This window comes from Rhea americana, unplaced genomic scaffold (genome assembly GCF_003343005.1).
Source record: "Rhea americana isolate MKP2758 unplaced genomic scaffold, rheAme1 scaffold_163, whole genome shotgun sequence".
In the NCBI taxonomy this organism is placed as follows: domain Eukaryota; kingdom Metazoa; phylum Chordata; class Aves; order Rheiformes; family Rheidae; genus Rhea; species Rhea americana.
Genome location: NW_028185739.1, coordinates 242,339 through 252,949, shown reverse-complemented (window position 1 = coordinate 252,949; position 10,611 = coordinate 242,339). Strand labels below are relative to the sequence as shown.

At 60.8% G+C, this 10,611-nt stretch overlaps 1 protein-coding gene across 1 annotated transcript; it reads left to right on the top strand.

The window, feature by feature from the left end:
- The first annotated feature begins 6 nt into the window (after positions 1-6).
- On the top strand, positions 7-9,687 carry ETNK2 (ethanolamine kinase 2). Its single transcript, XM_085300347.1, has 8 exons — positions 7-111; positions 4,490-4,749; positions 5,289-5,426; positions 6,529-6,671; positions 6,813-6,896; positions 7,358-7,533; positions 8,481-8,554; positions 8,911-9,687. The coding sequence occupies exons 1-8, from the start codon at positions 64-66 to the stop codon at positions 8,981-8,983; spliced, it is 996 nt and encodes a 331-aa protein (XP_085156473.1). The 5' UTR covers positions 7-63; the 3' UTR covers positions 8,984-9,687.
- Positions 9,688-10,611: the final 924 nt, after the last annotated feature.

Sequence of the window (10,611 nt, the reverse complement as noted above, 5' to 3'; positions counted from 1 at the left end):
GCCGTGCTCCACCTCGGCATTGCGGTGGACGAGGGCGACGTGCTGCCCGGGGCGCTGCGGCTCATGCGGGAGCTGAGACCCGCCTGGGAGACGGCGCGGGTGAAGACCAAGGTACGGCCCGCCGCGGGGGGGGGGGCGGCGCTGGGGAGCCTGCCCGGGGCCCCCGGGCACCGGCCGCTGCATCCCGCCGGCGAGCCCTCCCGCCGGCTGTGGGGCACCCGAGGGGGCTCCGGGCCCGCTTGGTGGCCGCTGTAGGGCCCACCCGGGGGGGGGGTATAAGTTCTGCCTGAGGGGGCTCTAGAGTCCATCCTTGAGGGTGGCTATAGCGTCCACTCTGGGGGACCCTATAGGACCCGTTCTGGGGTGGCTATAAGGTCCACCTGGCAGGGCAGTAGGTCCTGCCTGAGGGCTGCTATAGGACCCATCTTAGGGGGACTACAGAGCCTGCCAAGGAGTGTATAGCATCCTGCCCCTACTCTGGGAGTCTGGCTGGGGCTGATCAGGTATGCRAAGGTCTCCACCCCCAGCAGGCTTTGGAGACCCCTTTGGGGGGGTTGCTGAATGGTGACTGCGGGTGCAAGCATGTCCCCAGGGTCCCTCAGGGCTGCTGAGGTCGGCGAAGGCAGGAGGGCGGCAGCCTGTGCGCCGTGTTCCCCTGKAACTGCCCCTGTTGGTGCTGCACCCCTGTACCCCGTGCTGCACAGTGGGGCTGCCGGGTGCCACCACTGCAGCGGGTAGCTGCATGGGGCTCGCACCTTTGCTGGGACCATTGCACTGGATGTTCAAGTTGGGATAGGAGCTGGGATTCAGCGCCAGGCTCCCGAGCAGGGCAGGGCTCAGTTGTCACAGGCTGGCAGGGGTTCGCTGCAGCGGCCGGGAGAGATGGGCTGGCACAGACAGCGGGTCCGCACGGGGCTTGCTAGTGTGGCACTGGCAGCCTGGCTGTTTCACCCTTCTCTCCTCCGCCTCTGGGTACCACGTCTGGGCTGGAAGCATGAGGCTGATGGGGTTTGTGTCTTTGGGCTCCTGGCAGTGGGCACAGGAGCGGAGAAGCCCCGGAGCTAGATGCGCTCAAATGCATGTACGTGTGTATGTATGTCCTCTAAAGGCACATGCTTCCCGTGTGCCTGGCGTGTCATTAAAAATGTATTAATAGCTAAGTGTAATTAAATACAAGAAGCTGCAGGAAAATATATATGAAAGGGCAGATGGTAATAGACAGGAAGCTCTGAGTTAAGAGTTCCTCAGACTGCAAAGTTTTAAGGCCAGGAAATGTCTTGGGCTCCGTGTTTGTAGAGCACCTAGCACAGCAGGGGGGACAGCATGCCTCACCGATGCTGGTAGCATTAGAGGCTCATATTCATAAAAGACCCCAACTTTCTGGTATCCAGGTCCTCTCCAGGCGCTGGAGGGGAGTCAGTGTTCAGCAGCAGCTTGCATGTATGTATATGTTTTTAATAAAAAAAAATAAATAAAAAAAAAACTTGGGAGTTAGGGAAAAAACTCAAGTTGCATTTCCCTTAACTGCTATTGCAAGAGCTCCTTGGGAAAGGACTGGAGCTGTGCACCGGTTCTCAGCTGGTTCCCATTAGCGTTCCTGTTAGCTTTCCTCCACTCCCTGGAGCGGCGCCCAGTTCACACCACCTAGCTGCACGGTGTCAGTGCACAGCTGCTCGGTGTGACTGTACCAGGCTGCGCTCATGGCATGTAAAAATCTCCCAGGGATTGGGGCAGGGTGCAAAAGGCAGGGAAAAAGGGTCTGTATGCCCCCTCCACCTGCCCTCCAGTCACTGCGATGTTCAGCCCCTGGTGGGAGAAGATACTTTTGCTCTAGGTTCTGCCCCTTTCCAGGGCTCTGGCTCCTCATCCCTTAAACTCTATCCCTGGGCAGAAGCATCTCTGCACAGAAAAGACACAGGCGTTTGTCGGTGAGTCAGCCAGCCGCACTATCGGAGAAGCACGCACTCCTCCATTGCTCATCCCGTGATAAGAAGAGCAGCAGGGACGTGGAGCCAAGCCGCTTCGAGGACTGCGGTGTGGCGGAGGGCCCTGCTCTGCCTTCCAGGACTTGTATAGTCCAACTTTGRCAACCTGGTGCCCTGCTGAGATAGTCCCCTGGCTGCCCGCCGGGGAGGTGTGCCGGAGCCCCCCATGCCGCGAAGCGGAGGTGGGAGTGCCTGCGTGGGCCGGGTGCGTGTCTGCGCGCAGGGGAGGCAGCGAGCGTGGCAGCGTGCCGCGGGGCTGCGCCGGGGACAGCTCTGCGGGAGCCGGAGGAGGAGGGGAGCTGCGACGGGCCCACGGTGTGTGTCTGACCCACGGAGCCCGCAGCAAGCCCCGCTGCCTTGGCCGTGGTGCAGCACCACGGGGCAGAACCGCTTCTCTTCCCTGCCTTTGCGCAGCGCTYGGGTCTCGCCCCTCGTTTAATTGCTGCAAGGCTCCTTGATTTCCTTGTGCCTTGTGCAGAGCTGCACTTGCTTCCTCCCCACTGCTGTGGTGCAGCAACACCAGGGGAGGACTGGGACCTTCAGTGCATGAGATCCACAAGGAACAACTCTGGGCATCTCCTGAGCATCTGTGCTTGTTGCTGGGAGCTGGAGGAGCTGCCGTCTCCAAACCAAGAGAGCCCATGCSTGCATGCACTGACAAACAACGTGCAAGTCTCCAAAATTAATGGCGTGGCGTTCAAGGGGGATAAGGCTCTGTAATCCCATTAAACCCTCTGGAAAGGGCTCATTGGGCTGTTGAGGAACAAAACAAAGCAGCGTGAGGACTCAGCATCTGAGGCAGAGCTGAGCATCTCAGCGTGGAGCCATCCCTGCTCACCTGCAGCTGACGGCACCGCTGCGGGCAGCTCGCAGAGGGGATTGACTCAGGGCTGCCGCTTCTTTCACCCTGACGGGCCGCRGCAGCTTTTGTCTGCCAAATTTCTGCTCTCTTGGGTCTGGCAGGACAAGGAGAGGGGAGAGCGAAGCATGGCAGAAACCCAAGTTATCTGACACAGGAGGAGTYGCTTCAGTTTGTCGCAGCTCCAGGTGAGACAGCAGCAGCCTCGTGCAAGCCCGAGGGGCCGGCGCCCACGGCTGGGCTGCAGCCCCGGCCGCTGCCCGCCCCGAGAGCCAGCACCACGCAGCTGCGCAGCGAGGGGCATTTCTGCCGTGTAACTTTAGGTGTCTAATTCCAGTGCTTTGAGATTCCCTCTGGAGGCTACATAGGGAGCCCTATATATAGGCCTATATAGGAGTGTGAGTTGCTGAGTGAGTTGTCTAAAATTAGACGGCGTGCGTCCCACCCCGAGCACCCGTAGCACGAGCCGTCGCTCCCCTCCCGCTCCGTCTTGCAGAACTGAAAGGGGAAGAAGCAACGTGAGCAGAGGAGGCTCCGCGGGGCACGGCGATGCCCGGCCGCGGCCCTCGGCCGGCCCCGTCTCGCGCGGGACCCGCGGCGGGCTCAGCGGCGCTGCCGAGCATCCCGCCCGCGGCTGGGCAGGGGTCTCCCGCGCGCCCCGCTGGGCGACGGGAGCCCAGATCTCGCAGCACGCTGGAGGCGATCGCGGCCGCCCCATGCCGYGCGTGGGGCAGGGAGGGGACCGCGGCCCGGGCTCCCCCGGCGCGGGAGGCGATGCCGGCCGCGGGCGCTCCATGTGCGTGGGCAGCCGGCCAAGCCAGGGCGGCGCGAGAACAGAACTCGCTTTCCATCTGTGAGGAGCCATCAGAGCAGTGACAAGAGACGTCCCCAGCAGCGACGTCTCTGCCTATCAGTGACTCCCGCGCGGCCCGGCCCCGCGGGGAGGATCGGGAGGAGGAGGTGGGCTGCTGGTGTTTGCTCTGCCTTGTTTGCCGGGGTTTGTTTTGCGCCAAGTGAATTGCACTGATTTTTGGGACCGATTCCCAGGGCGGCTCGGACGCCAAGTGTGCGTGCGGTACCTCTAGCTATTCCTGAGCTCCCAGGTGAAAAACACTGGTAGATTTCCACCCCAACCATGCTGGGCTTTGCCAAGCTCAGGCTTCACCTGTGCGGCCCCGTGCGGAGCCCAGGTTTGCAGGTGAACCTCGAGGCCTCCCAAACTCACCCGCCACARGCGCTTCCCCCAGCTGCTGTGGGTGCTGCAGCTTCGTGCTCGCGCAAGCCTCTCCTGTAGCTGCACCTCGAGCCTGTTGCACGGGAGGCTCTGCCTGGGAAAAAACGGGACTGAAGTGTTTGGGTTATTCACCCGCTGCCTGTTATCGCCCTGGGCAGCCGTTTGCACCGCAGGGAAGCCTCGTGCCCAGCTGCGCGGCAGGGACGTAAAGGTATCGGTAGTGACCTGGAGGAAAAATCTTTGAACAGGGTCCCGTGTGCCTGCTGGAACGGGGATCGCAGCACCTCTCCGCCTGCGGGGCCCCGAGCGTTAACACGGGCTCGGGGGACTTGGGGCAGCCTTTGCCCCATGCCCGGTGACCGCACCACCATCCCACCCCCTCCACACACACACACTCSTCTTCTCCTCCAGCTTTTCACCGATGGCATCACCAACAAGCTGGTGGCCTGCTACACGGACGAGGGCATGGCAGACGCGGTGCTGGTGCGCGTCTACGGCAGGAAGACGGAGCTTTTCGTGGACCGGGAGACGGAGCTGAAAAACTTCCAGGTGCTGCAAGCCCACGGCTGTGCCCCCGACCTCTACTGCGCCTTCCAGAACGGCCTGTGCTACGAGTTCATGCCGGGCATCGCCCTGGGACCGGACCACGTGCGGGACCCCTGCATATTCAGGTGAGGGCCTGGGGGGGGAGCGCTGCCGTGGGTCGGAGACGCGAGAGGGGAGACGGTGCGTCTCGAGGGCGGGATGAGGGGTTTGTCTGTGTTTCTGGGCTGCTCTCATCCTCCCTGCAATTGCTCCAACTACTTTTGGGGCACTTTTATCTCGGTTTCTCTGGTATCGTTTGCATACACAAGTCTGGATGGGTGCTGAGGGATAAACAGGCTAAATTCCCAGGTGATGCCGAGGTTGCAGCAGGTTTTTTGCTGTGTTTTGCTGAATGAAGAGATTGCACAAGAATGTCAACTTTTATCTAAATTTGCCCTGGAAAGGTGAATGCTGTTGTTGACCGAAGCAGTACCCYGAAAATTTTCAAAGATATGCAGCTAAAAATGCTACAGAGAGAAGTTTTAGCTGTCTTGACCCTGAATTTTTAAACACTGCTTTGGAGGAGCCTCTTTTGAGAGGTCTCAAACCTATTTTTAAGGGGTGCTGCTTTTGGGGGTCTTGGCGCCCGGCCACCTCTTACCTGCACTTCTGTGGCCTGTTGCAGGCTGGTGGCCCAGGAGATGGCCCGGGTGCACGCCATCCATGCCAACGGCAGCATCCCCAAGCCCATCCTGTGGCAGAAACTGCACAAATACCTCGCCCTCGTGAAGATGGATCTCAGCCCAAAGGTATCCAACCCCAGGTAAAGGCAGAGGGATCCCAAAGAGCCAGGCTCTGGCTTGGGCATCCACTGCCCACCCATCTCTAAGTCTTGCTCRTACGGGCTTGGGGGAGACAGCCCTGGTTCCCAGGTAAAGCCTTTCCTGAAATCTGAGGTTTGCTAGCGGGAGATTTTGGGAGAGTGTCTGTGCTGGGACCAGCCACATGGCTACTTTTGGATCCRGATCCGTCAGCAAGCAATCATCTGGATCAGCCCCTGTGAGCACGGGAGGTCTGCGGGATGGAGGCCTGCATTGTAAGCCAGAGCTAGAATAAGGTGAAGCTCAGCCCTTCTCGTGGTGGGGATCTGAGCAGCAAAGTTCAGCTAATCTTGGTGGAGGGGACGCTACAAATCCGCTATGGATTGGAGCAGGCTGTCCCCATTTCAAGTCAGTTCATTCCCTTTTTGGGCAGCTGAGGCCTCGCCGGGAGCTCAGGTTCATGTCAGGTGAGTGACTGTGTCAGCCCAAGCCAGGACATGTTGGAAGGATGCGGGCAGCCCCAACAGGTGATGGAGGTGAATGGACTTGAGGGCAAGCAAATGATTAACCTTGTTCCCTGAACGGCTGCGGCAGGATCCAGGGCTTTTCTTAGTACTCGCCATACTGCAGGCAGACTTCACCCAAGTCTGCCCCTTACATCCAGACAATTAGGTAATCATTAACGAACGCTTTTCTTGGAATTGAAACTTTGGAGGTTTTTAAAAGTGTGTGTAACCATGGGGAGTCCAAAAAAGCTCCCGTTGCCCTGGGGTTGCTTGGATGCTTCACTGGCGAGTGCTGGGAGGCTCCTTGTGCTGGTTTGGGGAAGCTCGGGGGATGGATGCGGGGCTAAGTGAGCAGAAAGGCAGGGCTGATGCACCACGCTGGCTGCCACGGTGCCACGCAGTGTGTCCGAGGAGGCGCTGGGCACCCCACGCTGAGCCTGGTTTCCCCACCATGAACAGCCTTGCTAGAGCTGCTTTGTGTTACTGCTCAGTTTGTTTATAAAACGTGTTGAGGGAAGCAGGGGGGAACTATTTCCCTCTGCCTCCACAAGAGGTTTCTTGTGAGCAGCAGTGATTCCACCCCTTTCTTCTTCCCCAGCCTCCACCTGGACATGCCCAGCCTGGAAGTACTTGAGCATGAGCTGGCCTGGATGAAGGAAACTCTCTCCCAGCTGGGGTCCCCMGTGGTGCTTTGCCACAACGACCTGCTCTGCAAGAACATCATCTACAATGGCACTGAAGGTTGGTGGTGGTGGCTTTGCACCCCCATAGGAGTGGGTCTGCCCCCCAAGCAGCATCCTGGCACATGAGTCTGCCAGCCTCACTGAGGACCGCAGGCTTTGTCCCCAGCACCTGTAACAGCTCTTGCTTTGGCTTCCGCAGAGCACGTGCGGTTCATAGACTACGAGTACACCGGCTACAACTACCAGGCTTTTGACATCGGGAATCACTTCAACGAGTTTGCAGGTGAGTTGGACTCTCCTTCGTGGCACCAAAGGCAACCCCCAGCTTGCAACTGGTCTCCCATGGTCTTCCTGTCCTCAGGGAAAGGAGGRTGCAGAACCTCAATCCTGCCATAGGAAATGGAGGCAGCTCCTCCCAGGGCTGTGCTTGGTTAGAGCAATGTGCCGGGGAGGGTCTTTTCTCTCTTTGATCCCTGTTTTAGCAGCAGCAAGAGGCCTGAGTGTTGCTAAGATGTGGTATCTGGAAGAGCCCAACTCTCTTTAGTCATGATGCAAGGGCTGGGTAGGTTGGCTCAAATCAGARGGTTGATCCTCCGAATTCCCAAGCCTGGACCTGCAATGATTTTACTCCACTGGTCATGCGTGGGGAGAGCCCCTTGGTCACGTTGCTCTGCCCTGGAGAAACCGTCCCCTTCCCTTCTCCTCTTCCTCCTGGCCATTGGTAACGATGGACTCTCCTTGCAGGCGTGAAGGAGGTGGACTACCGCCTCTACCCCAGCAAGGAGATCCAGCTGCAGTGGCTGCGCTCCTACCTGCAGGCCTACAAGCAGCTGACCCAGGAGGACCAAGGAGGCAGAGGAGCAGTGGTGTCTGAGAAGGAGCTGGAGGCTCTCTACGTGCAAGTGAACAAGTTTGCTTTAGTGAGTGCCAAAGGTGGGGAGGAGGCAGCTGGAGAGTGATGCTTGTGTGGAGGTGGCCCTCCTTGGAGGGTAAAGGGGTCAAGAGCTTGTTTGGTGGTTTGGAGATGCTGCAATTCTCTACCACATGCATCAGCTCGAGGGTTGTGTCCAGCAATGAAGTGGGGTTGTCAAGTTGGGCTGCCTCTAACAAAGACTGGCCTCAGGATGGATTTCTTCTGCTGAGCAGGGGGCTCCTTGCTGCGCTTGAGCTGGCGAGGAGAGGAGACGGTGAAGCCGTGAGCACAGCCACTAGGGGTTGGGTGTTTCAGGATGAGGGCAGGAGGCTGCTCCAAAAAGCCTGGCTTCGTGTCAGGGGCACTGAGCCCCTGGCGAGGTCAAAGATAGCCCTGGCCTCCAGCCGTCTGACCAAGGTTTCCGATGGACACAGTGTCCCTGATGGCTGTAACCTTGGCCATCCCTTCCTGAGAGCCAAATAGACTGTGTGCAGCCAAATGTGAGGGAAATCCTCTTTGGTAAAGTAAAAGCCCGGAGTAGAAGGAGCCAGTGGCTGCCTGTGCTCTGCCCTCCGCCGTTCCCCAAAGAGCTGTTTGCTGAGGTTCCCATGCAGCAGGGATCGCTCCCACCAGCGCTCGATCCCCTCCCGGGCTCGGGAGGGACACGCGGGATAGTGCTCCAGCCCAGCCCAGCTGCAAACGCCGAGGCTGGCGCCACGAGCCCGTTGTGCAGCTGTACAGCACCCGCCCGCTGGGATCCCTCGCCCTGGCTGGGACCAGCCTCCGGAGCATATAAAAATGCGCGTTYGGGCCAGGCTCCCGGCTGGCTGGGACTCAGCGTCCTTTCAGCACGGCCGCGGGAGGTCTGGGACCTGGCCGGGAGAGAGACGAGTGACCTTCCCGCAGGCAGGGGCGCCTCGTGCCRGTTTCTGATCTGTATTTTGTCTCTTGCAGGCATCCCATTTCCTCTGGGCATGCTGGGGCCTGATCCAAGATAAATACTCTACCATAGACTTTAACTTCTTAAGGTGAGTGAGCCCTGTGCTGCGGGAGCCAGGGCTGGAGGGGAAGGGGCAGTGCTGCGGGCTGAGCCCCTTCCCTGGCCAAAGCAGGCTTGTTCAGCCCCGAGGAAGCGGCACATGCATGTCCATAGCACCCAGCAGGGCAATGGCAAACGGCAGCAATTGCTCCCATGCCATCTCGTATTGCTTTCGATCAGAAGCTCCTGGAAAAGTGACAGCCAGCTCTGCCCGGGTCCCATGGCATTTGCTCCCAAGCAAATGGATCGCAGTGGTCCCTCCTTGCTGGAGGGATGCTCTGTGCTCAGGAGACTTGAAGCTGGGGCAGGAGCAAGTGTCTCACGTCCGTCCCTTTCTCTCGGCAGATATGCAAAGCTAAGATTTAAACAGTACTTCAAGATGAAGCCGGTAGTCACAGCCCTACAGATTTCCAAATAGCATCTCCGGCCCGTGAGACCCTGAGCTATTTTGTCCTTGCTGCGTCCACAGCCCTCGCCTCCCCCTTGCCCTTCTCCGCCCCAGCCGGGGCTGAGGGCAGATCCCGATGGTGGGAAGGGGGAAGAGGATCTCTGACCCAGCCACCGATTAAAGGAGACCCTGGACATACCTGAGATTGGACCATGAGACGCTAAGGAGGACCACGGCCTCAGCGAGGCCCCTGCCTACGCCAGGAAGCCTTACCATCGCCTTAAGGCCGAGCCCGGGTGCCTGGCGGGTCYGCGCGGCGCTGGCACTACCGCTGCTCGCCTGGCACCCGGTTTGCTCCCTCGGTGCCRTCCCCGAGGGGGGACGCGGATGCCCCCCGCCGCCGCTCGGCAGCCCTGACCGCCGTGGCCAGCGCTGCCCGGTTGCTTTAGCTGCCCGACGCACACGCTGTGCCCATCTCGCCTTCGCAGCCCCCTTCGCTCGGCCCCGGGACCCTCCTGGGCTCTCAGCCCTTCCTGGGGTCCGTCTCGCTTCAGGCCGTCGTGGGGCCCTCTCGAAAGCGGGGCTGGTGCCGCTGCAGCCCGCCTCGCGAAGGGCTGTGTCCCCGCGAGGCAGCGGTGGCCGTGCCGCTTGCCGGGGGCCGGGGCCGGCGAGCATCTGCTGGCAGGTGCTGGGCGCCTGCTCCCGCTGCAATACACTCGTCCCGTGGCGCTGTCTGTTTTTCTCCGAGGCCGTAGTCTCTTTTCGCCGCTACCCCTCTCTCCGGTCTTGGCYTTGCTCGCAGCATCCTGCATCATCCAACGCAGGGGCAGCAGYCGGCCCCCAGCCCCGACGCCGGGGTCTCGGCCCCTGCCCAGCCTCCCCTTTCACCCCCTAATAGAGAGAGTCCTGCCCCCCTCCGGGCCGTCTTTCCTCTGCTCAGCGCCGTGCCTGCAGGATCGGCAGGGCTCGAGGGCACCGGGCTGGGTGCGAGCCCAGCTCTTCCCTTCGATCCTTGCCCTGGGGCTGCAGCAGAGCCCAGGAAACTCTCGTGCCTCTTTTGGACRGGAGTTAAAGGGGACGAAGCCACCCTGCCCCGTGCAGTGGGCGCAACTTTGCCCCTGGCTGCCGGGTGGCAGCTCTTCCCCAGCCCCACAGGCTCGGCGGGGCTGGACTGGGCGTCGCTGAGCACTGCCCAGCTCATGACAGCTATTGCGGGTCGGGTTGGTGGGTGAGACCAGCTGAAGCCTTGGGGAGCAGAGCCTTGCTCTGCTGCCTGCCCCGGCTGCAGGGGGCTGGGGACCAGGCCACGTCCCCTCTCCCGGGGGCAGAAACCCACCCCAGCAAGCGACGGCCCTTCTGTTGCACCTGGTGTTTGGGTGCAAAATAAAAGCTGCTGGTAGCTGGAAGTTAGGGGACAGCGAGTCCGTGGCCAGTGATGCAGGAGTTTGCAGGCGAGGGGACGGCCGCGGGGGGCACCCGGCCCCTCTCCCTCGCGCGGGGCGGCTGCGGGGGAGGCCGGAGCAGGAGCAGAGGGGCTGGCGGATGCCTCTCCCCAGGACGCGGCTCCTCGCACCGCGGGCTGCCCGTGTCCCCTCGCACGCCTCCGAGCCCCTGACCTGCGCGTGGGCGATGCGGGGGTGGCGGCGTGGGCTGGGGAC